The 21416-nt window shown below is 35.1% G+C and overlaps 1 protein-coding gene across 7 annotated transcripts in view; it reads left to right on the top strand.

Moving 5' to 3' along the window:
* Positions 1 to 21416, top strand: part of CPEB2 (cytoplasmic polyadenylation element binding protein 2) — a 51713-nt gene that overhangs the window by 10634 nt on the left and 19663 nt on the right. For 5 of the 7 annotated variants that reach the window (XM_039698733.1, XM_039698730.1, XM_039698731.1 and 2 more), the window contains 3 exons: positions 4462 to 4552; positions 12535 to 12585; positions 19060 to 19083. In XM_039698733.1, coding sequence (XP_039554667.1) covers positions 4462 to 4552; positions 12535 to 12585; positions 19060 to 19083 — 166 coding nt within the window. The remainder of the gene's footprint in view (positions 1 to 4461; positions 4553 to 12534; positions 12586 to 19059; positions 19084 to 21416) is intronic. The other 2 variants (XM_039698734.1, XM_039698732.1) reach the window with 1 other exon arrangement.

Below are 21416 nucleotides of genomic sequence, written 5' to 3'. Positions count from 1 at the left end.
TCAATAAAATAAGAATAACTTGAAATTTAGATCTTAGTAGAGGTATTTTAGAATATGTAGGAATTGTTAACAATGAATACTATATTCAGGTACTTTTTAGAGTGTAGATACTTTATTACTAAATCAGCTGTCACTTTCTAGTCTTAAAGCACATTTTTATTCAGGAGTCAGGTTTAAGGTGAAAAAAATGGTATTTGTTAATCTTTTAGTTGGGGAAGCAGTTTTAAAAAGCCTTCTTTAATTTAGCTTTTAACAAAATCAGTTAATTCATCAAGGTCAAAGTTGGAGTCCTTTTTGTATAAGACCATACTTGAAACAGCTATAAGCTTTATGACTTTGGTCTTCAGCTCCTATCTCATGGTGCTGCATTTCTTTAGAATATGAATAGACATGTAAAGATCATTCCTTAAAGATACTACCATTTACAGATTTTAATATCTGTGTTAGCTTTCTAATTTTTACTATAAGCAGTCCCACAAATCAGTAGTTGAATACCTATTTCCAAAATTCAAAGGTGTCAAATTTAACTATGAAATAGTGTTTGCAGTTAAAAACAAGCAAAATTATTCACCATTCAATAGCTTTGGTCCTTGTATTTGCTTTATGCATAAGTGACGATATATAAGCTTAGAGATGTGACTGCAGTTTCTGCAAATGCTCAGACAGGATAATCTTTGCATAAATTGCATGGGTATATATAGAAGTTCTAAGCAAAATGTGCCAAAAAATCTGTTTGTTCCTGAGTTTAGTACTGAAACTTGCTCTTCAGAGAAAGCTGTCCTTCTCCCATTTGTGCATATTCAGATGCATGGCTTGGGAGCTACTTTTCAAATGAATACTCTAGCTGTACTTTGCATGACATTGTCAAAAGCTCCTTCTAGCACTTGTACTCCATTGGAAGGATACTTTGTGCTTTTCCTATTCCTAAAGTAACTACCATTTTCTGTAAGTTTTCTCACATAGGTGATTTTTTATGTGACCATATCACTCAGTCTGTAGTTGTGATTCTGATATGGGAAAGGGAGATCAAGCAGGAGTCAAACATTTAGCTAAAAGTAAAAAACTAGTCTGAGAATTTGTAGTGCGTGGGAGAAGTTAACTATCAGCTGTGAGGGAAAAAGCTAGCATTATGTTGTGACATTCCACTGAGATACAGACCTTCTGACACAGCAAGGGTTCACCTGCTTCTTAGCACAGGACTGATGAGCCACAGAATTGAAGGGAATGAAAAATATTCAACCTTGACAATTCTGGAGTAGGATGATAGAAAATGTGTATTAACATACATGCTTAGGTATCACTGCCTTTGCAGTACTGATTATCTTCAGTCTTATTATTTCAACATGGTTGGTAAGCAGTTATCTTCCAAAACAATCTGAAACTGTCTTTAAGACAACATGGAAATAGTACTAATTTTTGGGACTACTTCCATGTTGTTTTAAAAGTAGGGCCAGCTTATTTTAGAAGAGAACTGCATATCAGTTGTGTTGAAACAATGAAAATAAAGCTAATCCTAATTCTTGGGATTGTTTCCACATGCATGGAGATCTGGAAAAATCATGTTGTGTGGTAGTGCTTTTTGTGCTTGTCCTAAAAATTGACCAAAACTGTAATGGAAGTTTTCTGGTTTAATAGTGCCTTCTGTAGTGGAATTGTCCTGTTTCAACAGACCTTTCTAGATAATTCTGGCTGGTGTGTGACCTACATTACTGAAATACTTTTAAGTTTTGCTTTGAAATTAAAGCTTCCTATTAGCATAGATGATAACTCTTCTCTTGAAAGATATGATGTACGTATTTGGGGAGCTCAAAGCAGTTTTTGTAGCATTATAAAGCCAAGCTGCACAAAGATTTAAAATGAACTTTGTACCCAAAGAATTACTTGCTCCTTTAGAGACAGCATGCAATTCATCAGTGTCATTTGGAATAGAGATTAAAATTTTGAAGCACTGATTACCAAGGCAGTACCCAAACTCACGATAGGGTAGTGTGATATGTGGGTAGGGGGATAGAAGAATACAATTCACATATTTCAATCCTGCTGTACTTCGGTGTATTCACAACATTTTGATATTGTGTGGCATCTGCCCATTGTATGTTTCCACTGCCCAAAATTAAGTAATGCAATTAAAGGAAACAAACCACAAACTTTCTAAAAAGGATGGGAAAAGCTTATTTTTCCTTCTGCTTCTAGATACACAGAACTTCCAAAATAGAATGATGCAAGGGTGAAGTCAGAATCATTGCACCATGTCACCCAGTAGAGCAGTTTACAAATAAATTGTGAGCACATGTTCTGTATTTGACTTTTCCATTCCCGTGTAAGATCTAGGACCAAGTACCCAGTTCTAGGAATTAACCACGGCTGAGCCTTTTCTTATAGGCGCCACAGAGTGTCATTAAGTCTGTAATAATGACAATTTCCCAGATAGTCATGTGTTACTTGAACACATTTGTATGTAGCAGTGTTAAAATAAATAAGAAAATTTGTAATGAGCCTCTTACAAAGATGAAACACCATATACAGTTCAGTCTGGTTTTTACCAACACTAGTTCTTTTCCCCTATCAGCTACAAAGGTAGCAAAGCATGTTTTGTCTTTATTCAATGCTGGTTTTTGCAAGAGCACTGACTACCTACCAACTAGTGCCGTAAACTGAATTTAAGACTTCATTAACAGTGCTGATGAGATACCTTCTGCATGCTAGGGGACAGTAGGGAACTGATCCATCTTGGCCACTGCTCACACCTTCTATAGAAAGCTAGTTTGCTGTGGTAAGCAGGTTCTTTTTATTGTGCTGTTGAGAAACAAACCTGTAAGGGCATGGAAGCAGATTAGTCACTTCAGTTTCTTTTGGTGGTTCTCAGGGCAACTAAACTGAGCAAAAGCCCGCCAGTCCCAAAATTAATGTTACTATGAAGTAAAATAGTGATGGTGACTTGTTTGCACTCAAACCAGGTTGAAGATTGCCTCTTGAAGTGTCAGTGACATTTGGTCTGGGATGTAGCCAGAGAACAGAGAAACCTGTGTTTTTAATTTATCATTAAAATTGTCCAAATGCTTCCAATGTTAATTTGATCAGATACTTTATTTTTTTAACAGATGACTTACCCAACAGGAATCCATTACTCTTAATAGTTGTTTGAGATAGAGAGAGGTGGGAAAAAAGGCTTCTTCCTCTTCATCTCAACAGTGACTAAAATTTTTAAGAGATGAAAGTGAAACCCTAGTTTCATCATGGCAAAGCTGATCAGAAGTTGTAGTGAGTGATTCATGGCTTGCTTTTTTACTCCTCCAATGTGAAGAATACCTGTTTGCTGAGGGACGTAGCTCGAGTTTAATCTATGGTTCTACTGAACTGTCATGGAAAGTCAGAGTGAGTGTGGGATATACCTTCTGTTCCTATTATATACATACTAAGTGCATGGCTGCATCTTTAGGGAATTTCACCAGTCCTGGGATGTATATGATGTATTTCATCTTACTCTGCTGAATTACTAGAGTGAAGACCACAGTAAAATTAAGGCACAGTTGTAGGATTTAAGTGCAGTACCGTCTAGTCAGAAGCCTTGAAAGTAGAAAAGATTATAGTTTTACAGAAACTGTTTTCAGTTTGAAAAGGTATTCCAGAAAAAACAAAGAATTTAGTCATCTTTTTTCTGTGTCTGTAACTTGGGTGTATTGGAAAACATGGGAGAAAATGGCTTGGATAAAACAAAATCAGTGAAAACATTTTCAGTTCATTGCAGCAACTTTTATTACTGTCAGTGAAAATATTTGTAAAGACAGTATGGTAACTTCCTAATAATCATGTGTGAAAGAAATTGTCCTCTATAAGGCTGATAATCTATTAGTAAGATTTGTTCACATTTTCTTTTCATAGTTTAGCTTTAATTTTCCAGCCCTTAACCATTAAGGGCTGACCATTTGTAACTCAAGTCTTTGTATGCAAAGACCCTGAAGCCGGCAAGCGCAGCCTCCGGCAGGGGCTGGTGGCCCATGCCAGGCACTTGGCCAAGCACCAAGAAATGCTCTTTTATGTGACATGGCTGCCCTTGTCCTGTAGTTCCCCACTTTCCTCACTATTTTACTTGTGCATGAAAGGAAATTGAACTCTTACAGGCGTTAGTCTTCAGTAATCAGCTTATGCATAACTGTGCTATGGATCACTAGAACTGATTCAAGCATTTTTGAAGGAAACAGGCATTCACAGGCTGTCAAATGCATACACAGCATTTGTTCACACTGCATCACACAGAGTTCTTCACACTGCATCTCTAGTTTTATATTTGGATGCTGTTAAAATTACAGTTAATAAAATTAGATCTTACTTTGTATCATTGTCCATCTTCAGAGTGTCTGAGTGGGCAGCTGTTAGAAGGAACTTGTGTTTTCCTTTCAAGTTTTTTGTTAAAAACGACAGAATTTGTATACCAATACTAAGGCTTTTGTTTTCTTTTAGGATCGAAATAGAATGTATGACAGTCTGAATATGCACTCTTTGGAAAACTCCCTTATTGACATTATGAGAGCAGAGCATGATCCACTTAAAGGTATGTTATTATGCTAAGTAAAGAAAAAAGGGTCATCCATTCTGCATATTTGAATGAATACTGATTGTTAATTTAGATTCTAAGTTCATATTAAAATAGAAAATGAACTATTTTTTTCAGTCAAATGAAAAGTCAATCTCAAGCTGTCTTTTACTGAAAACATTGTTTCAGAGTTACTTAATACAAACCACTCCAAGTGTTGCCAGGTAATTTTCCCTTTCTCTGCAGTGAAAGCTGAAAAAAAACAAACTACTAAGTCAATTGAAAAAATCAGAATTTGCCTTTTAAAATATTTTTTTTCAAATCTGCTGGAGGATACTAATGCATCCAAGTCTGAAGAAGTCCAGAAATACAGTTGGCTTTAGAATGCTGGTTCCTCTTACAGTCCTGAGCTCTATTAAATCGTTTGGTCACAGCAGTAAGCATATAGCTAGTCTGTGTGGGCTTCCATTTGAACTCCTCTTTCCACTGCATATTAACTCATTCCTGTGAATTCTGTTCTTCCATACTTTCTCAGGTAGCATTTACTATTGAACATCAGGGCAGGGAACTCAAACAATTTCACTTGAGCTGATCAGATGTTACTTCATTTGTGGTGTTCTAATTAGATTAACACAATCTAATTTTAAAATTATCCATGACTTTAGGCTTGCTTTGTAGAAATTAAATGTCTGTATTGAAGCAATTGAAAAAATAAAACAATCAATTTTTTGCAGCATTATTTACTCCCATCCATTCTCCATTTCTAGAGGCTCCTATATTTACTATATATTGCATTAGCACAGAAAGGGCTGTTATTCTCCTAATTTGAAGGACACCTTGGTAGTCTGCTCATGATTCTTTTAAGATCTGTGTAATTACTTGGAAGACCTGTAGGATTCAGATAGCATTTAATGGTATTTTAAGATTTAAAATAGTTAGCCAAAAGTCTGCAGTTTTTTCCCAAGCTGAAAATCTCTACAAAGCATCTGTAAGAATCTAGCATTTACTTAAACTGTTAATTTTCCTCAACTTTAAAGTAAGTGGAAGCCAAAATTAAATTTTCTTAGGTGTTCTTAAATCTCATCTCTTCTATGTTATGGCTCAGAGAGAATTAATTCCATTTTAGCCATTTTATTGAAGTCCATTATTAAATTCAGTTTCTGTCTATTCTACATGTTTGTAAAACATTAAGTTAAAGAAAAGGTTTGGAACCTGTAAACAGCTAGCCCAGTGTGACTGCCGTGTGCTCTGAGCATACATCTCTCCTCAAGGCTGAGGTGACCAGGTGTGTCATTCCTCTTACAGAGGATTTGTGCTTCTAATTGCCACACTCGGGTGGTTACTGCTTCTTTCCTGGTCTGAAAGCTGCCATTGGGCATAAAGCTAGAGAGTGCAGATCTTCTACTGCAATATACTGCCATTGGCAACTCTCACATTCCTGAAGATGAAAATCAGTCTGTTTCTTCTTTCTGTACATGCTGACATGACAAATGGAATTGGTTGCTCGGTTCCCCCTGCCATCTCACTGTTTTAATTTTCTCTGTAATGCAGAAGAGATTTCAGAGGTACAGTGAGCACAGAAGATACTAATTTTTATTCATCTGTTCATAACTTGTTATGTTACAATGGATGAAAATGATGTATTTCCAATAATAATTTTCCAAAGAGAGTAAGACAAGAAAAAGCTTTAAGCCTTGAAAGGTAATTTGGTTCATACGTAGATACCTTGAAAAACTCAGTAGTTTCCATCTGTGCTTTCTAGGGACATGAAATATGGTGTCAGTCTACAGTTAAGAGATATATTTTTTTAACAGTTAAACAGTGATGTTCTTGCAGTGAAAATTCTGCTAAGTTTTATGTTTGAACTAAAACAGATGGAAGCCATAGATAGTGATGAACTCAAAGGAAATCCATTTTTCTGTTCGAGTGCCAGAGAACAATGCACATGCCAACTGAATTTAAATAGAGTAATTGTGTGCTGCTATTTAAGTTGATGGATAAGATATTTTTTCTCTGTGGATGTGATTTCAGCTGAAACCGCTATGTTATTAACAATAAGGCATGAGAAATGTTCCTTACAGACTGAAAATGGGAGGAGGAGATGTTGTGGTGAATCGGCCTTTTAGTTCTTTACTGTCTGATTTTTTTCACCATTAATTGGAATTTCTGTAATTTCTGAGCAACTTTAACTTTTTTTTTCTTTTCTCTGCCAGACATGAAACTATAATTTGGTTATATCAGTCTCTGTAACTTTTCACCACAGAAAATCTAACATTTACTTTGAACTCCATTATATTTGCTTGCAGAATGCACAGGATTAAGAATATTATTGTTTGTTGTTCTTATTAATATATAACATATTTTGTTGCAACTAAAGAGTATTTTGTTGCAACTAGGGAATATTTTTATGACAAGTTTTGAAGTAAATATAAGCACACTAAAACAATGCATCTTTTATATCTGATCACAGCAGTAAAATGAAAGTCCCTGGAATTTTAAGCACGTGTTTCAGATTTAGCTGCTTACAATATCTAGAGTATGACTAAGCATCTTGTCTCAAATTTTGCACAATGCAGAACAGACAGTCTGTGTACTAACTCATAGCTTCAAGTTTTGCATGTCAAGATCCATTTTAGGAGCAAGTAAAATTTCACCACTTTTGCTTTCATGAACTTGAAACAAAATTATTTCAAATATGATTCACTGAAAGCTAAGTTAATGCCTGCCAGAAAATTGTTTATAGATGACTAGTTTTAGCTTTGTTTAGACAAAGCTTTGTCATTACAGCACATGTGATCAAAAGAAAAGTAATTTTAGCTTTCAGTAAGATACTTTCAAGATAGAGTAATAGGGAGAAGATGTTTGACTTCACTACTCATTGCAGCAGAAATACTGATCATATTAAAACTAATCTTTCTCATGCAGCTTTCTTGCAATGTGTTTCATAACAGGACCTTAAGTAATGTTTAAGATTATCCCATCCATTCAACTCCAGTGAAATAAAAACTGAAGTTAAATTAATTCATTTTTATATCATTGTTCTTAAATACCCTTTTTATTCTTCTAATAGTTGTTAAAACAATTGAGAGAAGAATTAAATACAGATAGCCTGACACATAGAGCTATTGCTAGTATAACTCTTCAGACATACCACTTGCATACCTGGTTTTCTTTTTTCCACTTCTTCTCCTCCAAATATCAATGCATTTTTCTGTCAAGAAGCAGGAAAGACAGTGCATTTAGGCTGAAACAGATTATGGAGAAAGCTTAGAAGCAGTTGTTACATTTTTTTATGCAATGTATATTAGTATTGAGGAGACTGATTTAATGGAATTCATTACCTGCTGTTTTAAACATCTTTCTAGTAAAGATTGTGGCACAAAGAGCATTGTCTTTCTTTCAAAGACATTTGTTTTATATTTTGTGTTCTGAAGCTCTGAAATTTAAAGCATCACAGTTTCTTCCTAGAGTAATTCACATTGTGCCAAGAAAAGAATTTCTGAGGCTGGAAAAAAAATACAGAGGGAAAAATTCTCTCCCTTGTCACATAAAAGGCTTTGAAGTCTTACGTACACATTGTTTCTTCTTTCTTTCATATAAACTTTTTCTGATAAAAGAATATATTTAAGCTGATATACTGATTTGTCTGAATACATGGACTATCAGAGACAACCCATTTGGCCTCGTTCTGACTTGCACAGTTCATACGCAAGCATTGGAAAATGCAGTCTCCAGGCTTTCTGTAACTAGGTGTTGTCCAAACACGGGTTTGTGCTGTTGTCTTAACTACACTGATTCCAAAACTGTGCCTTCTGGAACTGCTGTGATCCTCAGCCATTCACTCTTACTGGGAAAAGCTTGACTTGGAAGCTTTTTCTCTTCTACTCAGGAGATCTCTTGAAAAAAAAGGAAAAGGGGTAAGGAGTTTTTGATTCTCGGTCTCTTCATACAACAAATTAAGACTTGTTTTAAAAAGGGGGAGAGTACATATAAAGTATTGAACTTGTGAATCTGAGTCAGTAATATTTTTAGAAGTAATGTTCTAATATATGGGGATTCCTCCAACAGTTTAGTTAAATAGGAATAAAAAGTATGCATTTCCAAAAGTAGATTTGAATTTGCCTTAAAATAAAAAGTGAGTATGCCAAGAAGAAGTTTACAAAAATTTAAATTTCCTTTTTCCATATCAGTAACATGAGAATACAGAAATGTTGCTAAAACTAAGTTTGTTACTCTTTCCTCCTGTTTGGATTAGCAAGGCTCTTAATTGGATTCAGTGGATATAATGGCCCACCAAAACTTATTTGAAACTTTTAATTTTTTTCTGTCCTCGCAGAAGAGTGCATTGAGAAATGTGTGACTCAGGCAGTTCTGTTAATATTAATTACATTTAGATAAGTAAGAGGAGGCTAGATTTAATAGAACTCTAGTTGTATAAGAAGTGTCAGGCATACCTGCTGCTTCTTAGCAATGCTAATTTCAATTTAGCCACAATACATGAGAATTGTTAATTAGCGTGGTGAAGTTGCAAGTTGAGGTTTGCACAGAGAATTTTTGTAACATGATGATCTTTCTGATACAGAATGATAATATTAGGCACTTCATTTGTTCCAGATGGTAGATTACAAATTTTGGATCTGTACACAAGTTCTGTAGAGAGGTAGTAAATTAATTACTTTACATTTTTCAGGAATGGACTAAGTCTGTTATTTAAATGTTTGATATTTTATAACTAATTGGTGGCTGACTTTAAACTATTCAATCATCTTTACTATTAAAACTACTTTTTAAGCAGGTGGAGGCCTCTGGAACTGCTAGAAGACCATTGAATGGTTTATACAGTTCTAGATTACTGACATTGAAGCAACGTGGGATTAGAAAGGATTTGTGCCTTGTTCTTAAAATGGTATTTTTTTTAATGGATCAAAAAACAGAGTGAAAATAGCCAGCTAGAAGAGATGTGATAGAAGCAAAGTAAATTGTTACAAGATGGTGCTCCTATCTTCTGTATTCTACATACTCATATTTTAAGTGAGGTTTAATATAGTAAATTTAACTAGAATAACCTGTTCAAAAATGCTGTGGTCTGAGCCCTGTATAAAACTGATCTTGAACCCAATTCCACATGTGAAATGTTCTGAATTCACCTGTCATAAAATTAAGGTAGACAGCCTAGAAAACAGCTCATTTTACTTCAACAGATTAAGCTGAGGGATAAAAACATAAACTAACATTATAAACAAATAGCAGTGATTGAAAAAGTAAGCAAAAATTCTGTGTTTAAAATGTTCTTAAAGTTGTATGTCCAAGTGGTAGACCAGGTAGCAAATGTAGGGGTTTAGTTCACGAGAATGCAGTAAAGTCTGATTTCATTGAAATAGCCATGTAAATAAAACTTAGAAGTATCAATACAGCAGTGTATGGAATATTTTGTTAGTTGTTTTCCTTTCTAACCTTGAAATCATTCATTATCTGAGTTAGCAAATTCATCTCTCCAGCAATGAGATGGGATTTTGGGCTGCAGTGGTGGCCCAGCTACCTGGTGCAGTCCTTCTCTTCCACTCACTGAGAAGCCCTTCATTATTTCAGCTTGGCAGATGTGTTTCAGATGCAGCTTATTTGTGAAGCTATAAAGGAAAGAAGCAAAAGAATGCAAAAGCAGAATTGCATAAACATAGAATTTACCTTTAGAAATTTTCCTCCCCAGGTGTTGACGCTGGTGAGCTTCTCTCTCCTACTAGGCCTTAAACCTGACTTCTGTTTAGGAAATAATTGCAGGAAAACACCCCTATCCTTTATCTCTCTTTTTACATAAGAAGAGAGGAAACATTCAGATAGGGAGAAAGACTGTCACCACAAAGTCAAGGAAATTTGAGATAATGTGTCACAATTTCATTTGTTATTCTCAGTAAATATGGCATTCTGATTTGCAAGGAACACCTCATACTGTTACAAATGTTTCTATAGCAATGTATATAAACATGATATGGCAGTGATCTTGTGAAATTCTTGCTGTTAGACAAATGAATGTTAGCCTTGATAGAGCAAAAACCTAAGAAGTGTATCAGAGTAACTCATTATACACCTGACTGGGCTGTGGCAGCTCCCAGAGTGCAATTTAAAGATGCCTTTTTCCAGATTCTTTGCCCATTTTACCAGCATGCATTGCTAGAGGGGTAGAATTTTTATAGTTCCAAGAAATGTTAGATATAACTGTAGAATTTCAGTATAACAGAAGAAATATATTAAAGCTGTACACTTTGAAGATAATAAACATGAAGACAGAGGCTTGCTCCTACAAAGGTTTTTGTGTTTGTTGTTTTTCCTAAGCCCACTCAAAGATTTTGTTGGAGTTAGCTCTAAGACAGCAGAGTCTTTCTGGGTGGAATTCATCTGCCTTTCTTCAGGAGCCTGCCCTAGCCTTTCAGTGCTTCCTAACTTGACAGCAAATTGTTCTTACCTAATCTGCAGGTGTTTTGATACCATCCATTCTTACAATAATAAAATCTGTGGGATAACAAATAGTTCATAGCTGTATAAAAATCTTTTTTTCCACAATGCCTGTAAATAACAAGGCTGAACAAAATTTCCTAAATTATCTTAATCTTGCTATTTTGAAGTTTTACATTTCAGAGTTTGTGATGTGTATATTTCCAAATTATTTTTATGGCAGAAAATTACCATGTTGGTTTCTTAAAGAAGACGAAAACCTAAACCCTATTATTTACAGATTTACAACAAAAATATTTTTAATTTAACCCCAAAGGTGTCCCTTGGGACTCAGAACTACTTAAAGAAATTTCTAGTCTTGCTGCTAAGCTCATGGGTTTTCCAGCAGTAGAGGACCAAAGAGAATATGATAAGGATTGCTAGACAGCCTTAATATATATCTTGCTTTATTTCTTTTTTCCCCCCTGTGGTTTCTTTTTCTTGCAAGCTGTCTGCATATATATGACCCTTTAAAAATGTGAGTTCTACATGCCCACTGCTTCCAGACTGGGTTCTTCTTTATGCCTCCACAAGCATTCCCATTTCCTTTAAAAGATTTAGTTGCTTAAGTCACAATATTCACATATATATATATATATATATTCACGTGTAATGTTCTTCAGATGATAAGCAGGCAAGTATATTTGAATAGCAAGATAGATGGCAATGCAGTTTTTTGTACATTCAACCACAGTTTTTCCAAACACAGCAGTTATTGTAAATGTCTCTCTTGGTCAGTGTGCACTACTGGTATGTTTGCAGCTTCCTGTAAAAAGAAAAAGTCTCCTTTAATAAAAAGGAATTTGTAGTGAGCAGACACTTCAGCTGTGCATTTTAAACCATTCATTTAAGTACTAAAGTATAACATGCCACTTATGTAGTAAAATGCAGTTCATGAAAAATTCTGATGTCATGATATAAGGTTTTCATGTAATTTTTTTATTCTGTCTAAAATGCTGAAAATTTTATCTATAATAGTCTTTAATTTTGTTGAATCTGTAGATAAGCTACTGGTCTAATGTTGCAAGACTTAATGAAAAATATTATATGCCAGGGTTATATGAAAGATGCAGTCATAAATCAGTTAATAAAATTTGCATGCCTTATTTCTTATTAACATGATTTTTCTTAAATTGCTTCAGTAGTGAAACATTAAGTTGTAGAAATGCCACTCTGTTAAGCAATGTGCATAGTGCAGTTATTCAGTCGCTGTGAAAGAGGAGACTAAAGCAGTCAGCACTATTTCTGGGTGTCATGAAACAAAAAGTGGCTTTATCCTATTGGAGCTGATCCCAAAGTACACTGCAGATCTTATGACCAGAGAATTAAGGTTAAGAAGTCTGTTCTTGTCAGCTTTAACTTGGGTCAAGGGTATTGTTGGTTAATGTGCTTGGAGTTAAATATTAGCTCTTTATTTCCCTTAGGCAAATTCTAAGCAGTGATTTTTTTTCTAGCAAAATAGCTAAAACCTCTGCATTTGTTTTGTTCTTCGGTTTTTGTTTTCTTTTAAGGTCGCTTGAGTTATCCACATCCGGGGACTGACAATCTTCTGATGTTGAATGGTAAGTTCTAATCTTGTAACAGTTTCTAATTATCTCTAGCTTAGTTTAAATCTGACATGTTGGTATAAAATTATACTGTTCTATTCTGTTACTGAATTACTTGCCTCTGGTCTTCAACACTGATGGGACTGTTGCCATTTCTTGGAGTTGAATGGCAAGAGCTAATCTTGCAACAGACTTTCATTATATCTAGCTTATTTGAAATCTGAAATGCTCATAATGATGCACTATTCTGTTTTGTTCTTAAGCAATCCAGCGGTGTTTTCCAAAGAGCTGTAAGAAATCTGTTGTACTGAAACAGGAATTAGAAAAATAAGAAGGCCAGAAACACATGTTTTTCTGTATTAGGTAAATAAAGAGTGAACTAGACACTTTGTATTACACTCATGTGAAATAACATTTTATTTTTGCTGGGGTTTTCGAAAGTGGCTTTTATCAACCACGTGTCTAACCATGAAATATGCTGAAGTTAGAGTTCATGTTCATGTTCCTCTCCCAGTAGGTCAGACTTCATGAACATCTGCTACTCAGTGAAGGCATGAACTTTAGCCTTTGTTCAAGGCTAAAGAAGGAAGCACAGCTTGGTAATCCATCTAAGTCAATAATAAATCAGGGGTTTTGAACATAAGTGTTTTCTGCATTGGGAAAAATTAGAGCTGCAATGCTACAGCTTCTCTAGATTAGAAGACATGGAAGCTGTTGTACCCTAAGTACACTTTTGTCATTCATTTGATGAGTCTGTTAAAAGTAACAAAATAAAAAATATGGCCAGAACACATTTGTTGCTGTTTCAAATTATATAGAGGGGTTTTTTTGTTGTTGCTAGGTTTTGGTGGTTTTTTTAACTGTCTTACCCATTCTGCACAGTCATTTATACTTGTGCATATGGATATAAAATGCAAACAAATATCTATTTTTCCTGTATAACACTGAGCAAATGTTTAAAATTTTAAGGAAATTACTGGACATAAAGGTAAATCTTAATGGAAAATACTGCACAATGACCATTTGAACAAGTAGGTGCTTTGGTATTGAATAGGTAACTTTAAGATAATGGAGTATCTTGGAAATTAAAAATAGGTACTTAACTATAGAAATAAAATCAGTGTTTAGCCAACACTATATTGATTCCTCTACACTGAATATCCATGTGCTTGTTGTCACAACATTTACAACATTTTACTTTCTGTATTTAACTACAGCTTTAAGACCTGTTCTGCAAACTGGTTTGTTCAGGTAGTATATTTGCAATTGTCATTATCTGGTGTTCTACCAGGAAATTCTAGATGGGAAGGTATGAAGAGAAACTGAAGTATTTCAGTGAGATGGCTGTAAGAAATTAATATTTTAATTAGTTTAATGTTACTTAGAATTATGAACTTCTGTTTTTAGAGTTTTGCATGCTAAAAAAAGCACATGGGAGTTATTGTTACTCTGTGGAATATCTAGGAAATAAGGGGTTAGTTGTTATCATGAACACTGGAGAAACACAGTGGTACCAGTCTATCCTAAAATCTTGCCACAAAGCTAGAACATGCGCTGAAAAATATCTTGCTTTTCATGCTTATGTGGTTTCTCTTGTACTTTGAAAGGTATCACTTAGTGTGACTGCTGTCCTCTTTAAAAGCTGCAATATTATTTTCAGCCTTCAGCAAGTGAGATAAAAATAACAGTTTAAGTATCTAAAAGGTGCTGCAACACATAATGTTTTAAATTACGCCCTTTAGAGTTTAGTGCAGAGCCTTGTTGTGTAGACACCTAGTCTCTACCACGTAGCTGGAGTGTGATGTCAGTGCAGGCAGGGCAGTCAGGAACGTTCAGAGCCCCTTGTCTTAACTGCAGCTTCTTGCAGCACAAGAACAGAAGCAGTAGAAACAGCTTTTGGGAAGCTCCAGCTGCTCAGACTCTTCAGCCTTTCTTTCTCATTACTGCACATTTGGAGGGCTTCCTCCAAATGTGCAGTAATGAGAATTATGGTTTGAACACCTGTTGATGAACTTGTAGCCTTCAATTTCTTTCTCCATTTTATGTGGGCTCAAGGTAGCATTGCCCTCTATCCCTGTAACTGGTGCTTTGGGGGGAAACTGGGGAAAAGAAGAGTTGGTAATTCAGACTCCACATTTGTCCCTTAACTTCACAGTAAGTACTGTAGTAGCTATGAGGAAGAGCAGGAATACCAGACCTTTATGAAAGCAAATTACAAATATTTTTCAACATCCTCTGCCCATTTATACACGCACTAATACTTAACACCGACCCTCTCTGGATTTTAGTGAGATTAATTTTAGTGAAGTGGTGTCTCTGGATTCCAGAAAGGTTCTAACATGACCCAGGTTGAAATTGTGCAGTCCTTTTAAGACTAAGCACTTCTAGATAAAACTTTTTTTAGGTAGTTTTTCCTCCTCTTAAATGATAGATTTTTTTCCCAACTCATTTAAAATGTACTTACTGAACTGTACCTAATATTAATATTTACAGTTTTCATTATTTAAATTAATGAAATGAACTAAAGGAAACCTGATTTATGTGTTTTAATAAATTATGTATAATTATGTAATTGTTTCAGCTTAAGCTGTAAAAAAAAAAGTAATGCATTTTTAATGTCTGTTCTCTCTCAAAGTCAAAAAAAAAAAAAAAAAATACTTTGGAATGGGTATACCTGACTGCAGCTTTCTCAGCTTAGGGAGAACATTTTTGAAGCAAGTAATAATGCAAGAGTCAAGTTTATTGGGATGTAGGGTGTTTTTCCCTATTAAGGGAAATTTCCCTCACTTTCTCTTGTTTTAAAGCATTGAAGTTTTTCAGTTGCTGTTGAAATATAATTCCCCATTTGATTAGTTTAGAAAGGGCGCATTAGACTTCTTTCAGATACTATCACTGGTTGTGCTTCTAAAGAAAGCACTTCAATCAGAAATTACTAAATTACTTCAGTCAGAAATTACTAAGATTCCTATACAGAAATTGCTAAATGAACTTCTGTAGTCTTATAGGCATGCCAAGATTCAATGGTCCTAATGATGTGTTTCAGCCTTAAAAATCCATGAAGGTGTTATTTCTGAAGAAATCTGAACGGAATTTGGGCACCCAAATTCAATAGAAAGAAATGGGAATTAGGCATCTACCTCCTTTAGTCTAGACTCTTGGTAAATTATTGCTGTAACTGTTTATAGATTTCTTTAAATTAAAGTTATTAATGAAAAAGGCTTCATCATGTCTCTGTCACTATTTGATTGTTATGTTGCAGTGTTGGTAACAAATAGAGTTTTATCTTAGTAGGATGTTTGCCTGGTAGTTTTTCCTGATACACAACATAGTATTTTTAATTCAGCTTAGTCATTCAGCTGAGTTCTTGAAATATGTGTATATTTGATCTCTGGTTGTGTATTTGAAATATGTGTCTGAGTAAAATGAAACCATACATTTGGTGTCTTTGTGGTGGCATTGCTAACACAATGTACAGTTCTATTGTCTCGATGTTAGATAAGCATGCATAACAAATTATTTATGTCTTAAATCTGTGACCTGATTTACATTGCAGAAAGGGGGATTTTAATTTTTCTAATGGGTGTAAGCTGTATTAGCATGCAACTTCAGGAATATTGAAAAAGGAGGTTTTAGCTAAAAGGGAATGTTTTGTATATACAGCACTCTTAATTTTGGAAAGTTCCAATGTTACTGGATTTCATTTTATTTGGCATCATTATACTTCTTCTATGCATTGCCGAATTGATATTTTCTAGAATAAAAGTGTCTTTCATGCATTTTCACTAATTTGAAAACTTTCCAAGTTACTGGCTAATTAAAATATCCAGCTTTATAAAATAAAAGACAAATTTCTGTATGACTTAGTATTTGGACAAGTTAAAGAAAACAGTTTAATCTCTCCCTTTTTGTTGCTGTAAATCAGTTATTTGCCTGTAGTGTCTGCCCTTTTCCAAAAGAGCCATCTTCCCTGCAATTATTTATCTATAAACATATTCATTGATTATGTGTATGTTAAATACATCTGTATAGTCTTGATGTATAGGTAAACCTGCAATTAACTATATTTATACAGCTGCTCTTTAAGGTGTAAAACATTATATGCATATTATTTTAATAAAGACAGAAAATCTGCATTTTTCTAGATGCAAAATATCACTAAATCCCTGCCCACACTCTAGTACAAACTCTTAGTTTGTACTCTAAATGAGCAAGACAGATAAATTTTAGGGGGGAAGGTTTTCCATAAAAATAAAGTTAATGATGTGACAACATCAGGTGGTTTTTCTCCCGTTTTCCCTGATTTCATTGTTTTGCTGAAGCAGGAAATACACAGATAACTTTGGTGCATCGTTGCAATTTCCATATATATAAAATACTGCACCGTCTACTGTTTTAACTGCGTAGGGGTTTTTAACGTTTTAATAACTCTTTATTTTTTTTTTAATGACTGTTTCCCTTCTTTGAATTCACAAAGAAGAAAACTTCAGTTGTTCTGTAACAAAATATTTTTCTGCATATCACTTGTCTTAACTATAGAAATGTAAGAAAATAGCTTAACTGGTTTGGTAGGCTGAAAGGGGTAGAAGAAAAGAAAAGCAGTATCCTGACACTTGTGCTGAAAGATGAATATTAGTATGCATCACTGCATTATCCTTTGAGAGAGAACACAGCACTGCAGACATTGCTGTGCATGGGCTGCCCTTGAATTTTCCCTCCTTACTCTAGTTGTATTTGTGGATGGAATTTATTTTTAAAAAACAAGCGTGTGGGGGCTAGGCGAGGGCTTAGTGCCGCTGCTGCTAATGCTGTGTGGGAGTCGCTTTGGCCAGGAGTCAGAGAAGATTTGTACATGCTGCAACACTGGCACAGGACTGTGTGTCTTCTGAGGGCCTGGCTTCAGGGAGAAAACCTGTCTGAAGCTCAGCATCAGTCTCCCCAGCGCCTAGTGAGAGAGCTGATTGCACAGAAGGGTACACTGTTTTGTGGATTCTGTTTCGATGTCAGAAATCTGAATTAAAGCGTTTCCCCTTGTTTAGACACCCAGGTCTCTTTCAGAAAGTGTTTTTTTCTGTTTTGCCTTTCCAGTAGAAAATGTTAAGGATCTGAAAACCTTTACACAAAAACAAATCTCTTCATTAATAATTATTTCAGGTGAGAGAATAAATTTGAAAGCAAGTTCAGTGCCAACTGGATAGAAGGATGATGACTGTTGTGTAAAAATAACTTTTCTAAGGGAGCAAAAACAAAGATTTTTCAGTTCCATAAGCAATCCACTAAATTTCTTGTCGAAAGGGATCAAGATAATAAAAGGGAAAAAATCTATATCTAATAAAATTTTTGAAAAACCCTAATCGAATAGGAAGTACCAGGATACGAGTATTTTATAACATGGGAATGGAACAATGAGTGACATTTATGAATCAGTGATTTTGAGTCTATATGTATTTCAGTGGCCCAGAACAACAGTTGCTTTTAGAAGTGTGTGTGTAGAGGCCTCGTAAAATCAAAACAATAATGCCAAGACACAGCAGTCTGTTCCTAAATGTTGCTATGATCTTATGGTTAATAGTAACATCTATTTGGGTACTTAATGCCACTGTGTAATGATTAAAGTATTTGTTCTCAGATACTGAGTCTGTTAAACAGGAATAGAAAATACTTTGTGGAAATGTAACTAAGAAATAGCACAAAGCTTTATAGTTTCTGTATTAGTAATCTGTCTATTTTTAGGTTTTTAGCCTTCAGGCAGAGAAGCAATCAGTATGGTCTTCTGAACTGTAGCTGCAAGCATGATCTCTTTAAGAATCTTGCAAAACTCAAAAGTTAGAAAAATCTTGGATTTACTTGCAGTCTATGCGAAATTGTTGCGTTGCCTTTGTGCAGTGTTTTTGATACAATGCTATTTCTTGTGACTTGTGCCCTGATTTCGTTTGCTTGTACAAGGCATCTTTTGTTTCAAACAAAACCTTGCGGTTAATTTTCTGCTAGGTCTTTTCATGAAAGAGGAAGGTCACGGCTTACAGCATTTGCATTGTCACTGCAAAGGACTGTACAAACTGTTCCATGTGGACCAGGATGTGTCTGTGATTAATTTAACACTTGCTACATGCTTTTTACAGTAGTATTTTCCTTTTTACAGTTTCAATACCATATGTGTGTTATTTAGGCACTTGTGTAAGATACAAATCACATTTTAAGGATGAATTGTAAAGTTTCCATAAGTAATTAGTCCGTAATTAACATGAAGTCAAAACCAAGTTTAAAGACATTGAAATATTTTAAAGAATTTTACTTAGAGCTGGTGTTAACATGAATTTAGTAGTAAAATAGTATGGTATTTATGTGAGACTTGAATGCATTCTCATCTACAATTATCAGTACCAAGTCCAGGCTGCTTACCCACATGGTTCTTTGTATCTTAAATATTTTAGTCTGTGGGCATGATACAGTTATTTGACATTTTACAATTTGTCCTTTGTTTGCATGCAGCGAGGAGTTATGGGCGAAGACGAGGTAATTCACTTCTGTTTGTTACAGTTCAATTAATTCTGATCTGTTACTGATCATTATGATTAATTAATTCAGATTATTGATTGTAATTGCTTATCTGCATGTTATCTTAGTTTGGGAACCATGGAGGGTGTGAGGGAAGGAGGTGTATAGTCTGGGTTGTTATGATCATTGTTCTTTTAGAGTCTGAAATGAAAATCCTTTAATCAGTTAAAAACTGCAGTTCTAATCATGATATAGTTTATGCTAATGGCTACTGCTTGCAGTCATTACCCCCTTTAAAAGTATACAGTTGCTAGTTGTCCCTCTAACTCCTTTTGCTTCTGTAGAAGTGGTAGAGTGCAGAGTAAAAGCAAAAAGCCTTTCATAAACTTAGCAAGAAATCTAGTAGGCTGCTCTTAGAAGCAGTAAGCAGATCTTCATAGTATAAGCCAATATGTGCTTCACTAACCTTGAAGAGCTCTACTGTTTTAACTGTGCTAGGATGTGATGTGAAGTTGTTAAAAAGACCATATAAAACATTCAAGAACAAACTATCAAGATCTTTGGTATCTTCTGGTATTCACCACATACATGTCAGCTCATGTGTCTGTCTTGGTCTCTGCATTGGTTCATAACCTGCTGCTTGGTAGCTGTAATCTAGAGAGGGATTATGTAGATCATGGCCAGTGGATGTAATAATTTTGATAATTCCTGCCAGATTCTGCTTATTTTTTTATTGTTATAAAAATAAACAAGTGTTTAGAAGGGCTAATCCATTTTATTCATAGTCATCAGGAGAAATGAAAAGCCTGTTGAAATGGAAATTCTAATCACCTTTTTGCTTTCTTTATCTGAGACATTTACAAGTGAAGAGGGTGGAGAAGAAAGTAATAGGGGTCATTTAGACCATATTACTCTGAACGTGTTTATCTGTTGTCCTTCACGTCACCTTAGCGCTCAGATGAACTACAGTGCTTTTGGCAGACTTTTACCCACATTAAAATTAAACTGAACTCTGTGGTATCACTTCAGAACATGTTCTGCTGGTTCTATTTGTAAAGAACAATTCTCATTGTTCTTAGACTTTAACATGGGTCTGTGGGTTAAAAATTATTCTGAGGGTTATTCTAAGACTGTTTTCACCATTATATACTTGTCTATATTTTAAGTTTTATTTTTTAAGAAGCACTTTTTATAAACCAAGCTAAATTACAGTAATTTTACATTTAAGATATTGAGAACAACTCTTCTCTATTAGTGGAATGTCTTAAAATTTCCACTTTCAGTTACCCACAGGTTCCTGCAATATGAGTCTTATTTCTTCTATTATGCACTTCTTCCTGTTGCTGTTATTATGGTAACAGCTCCGTCTTATCCATCATTCAGTTTAGTAATTCAGAAATTCATTGCATGCAACTTTCTTGGTTGCACAACCAAACCTTAACACTTGTTCATATACATCTTAAAAGATTTGATCATTCTTACATGTCCTCATAACTAAAATTCATATCTATAGTATGCAGCTGCTACAGTCATAAATTCAGTCTTGCTCCTCTCATGCCTAAATAGTTAATATACAAGAGCAATCTTCTTGCCTGCTTCATCCAGCTATGTTAACTATGTGTCTCCATTACTTGCTCACTTTTCTGTCCCATTGAGGACCAGCTACATGCTTCCACTTTGTCTGGCAACTGCTGATCTATTGCAGATCTGTCAAATGTGTCCTTATGAGACCAAGCATCTCTTGCTCCCCTCTAGTCATTCTCAAACATGCCTGTCACCAATTCTAATAGAAAGGAGGAGCCTACTATAGCTTTCTGCATTTGCTGGACTCCTCTTCATTGGATGTCTGCTGAAGACACAGATATGCCACTATAAAAATTATGTAGTTTACATTCTTTGTTACTTGGTACAATGCCGCAGTCCTGCTTTTTAATTTTGTGCACCTCGTGATACTTTATGATATTTGGTTGTTTTATATTGTCCTGTGCTGTCATTCAGTTCTTTTGTTGAGATACCATATCAGTGTCAGTAGGCCTTACTGTAACATAAGTCGTTGGTCATAATATTTGCTGTCTGTTTTCCACCTTTGTCTTTTAACCACCTGATTCTGAGGTGGTCTTCTGGAAATTAAGGGCTTTCATGCTGCTTTCACCCCCCCATTCTGGTCAGCCCTGGATCTGCTGCTATTCCTACCAGGCTTTACTGCTGATGTTCTCCTGAGTTGGAGAATTAAAGACTGCAGTATTGCTCACAGCCATGGTACTGCAGACTCAGGTATCCGGGACCAACTGGTCCTAACTGTGGTTTTCAGTGGGTGTATCTGGAAGAAGTTGTCTATTTGAAATGAAAAA

Source organism: Passer montanus, unplaced genomic scaffold (genome assembly GCF_014805655.1).
Source record: "Passer montanus isolate IOZ18808 unplaced genomic scaffold, ASM1480565v1 scaffold13, whole genome shotgun sequence".
Lineage (NCBI taxonomy): Eukaryota > Metazoa > Chordata > Aves > Passeriformes > Passeridae > Passer > Passer montanus.
This window is presented reverse-complemented; position numbering and strand designations above follow the sequence as displayed.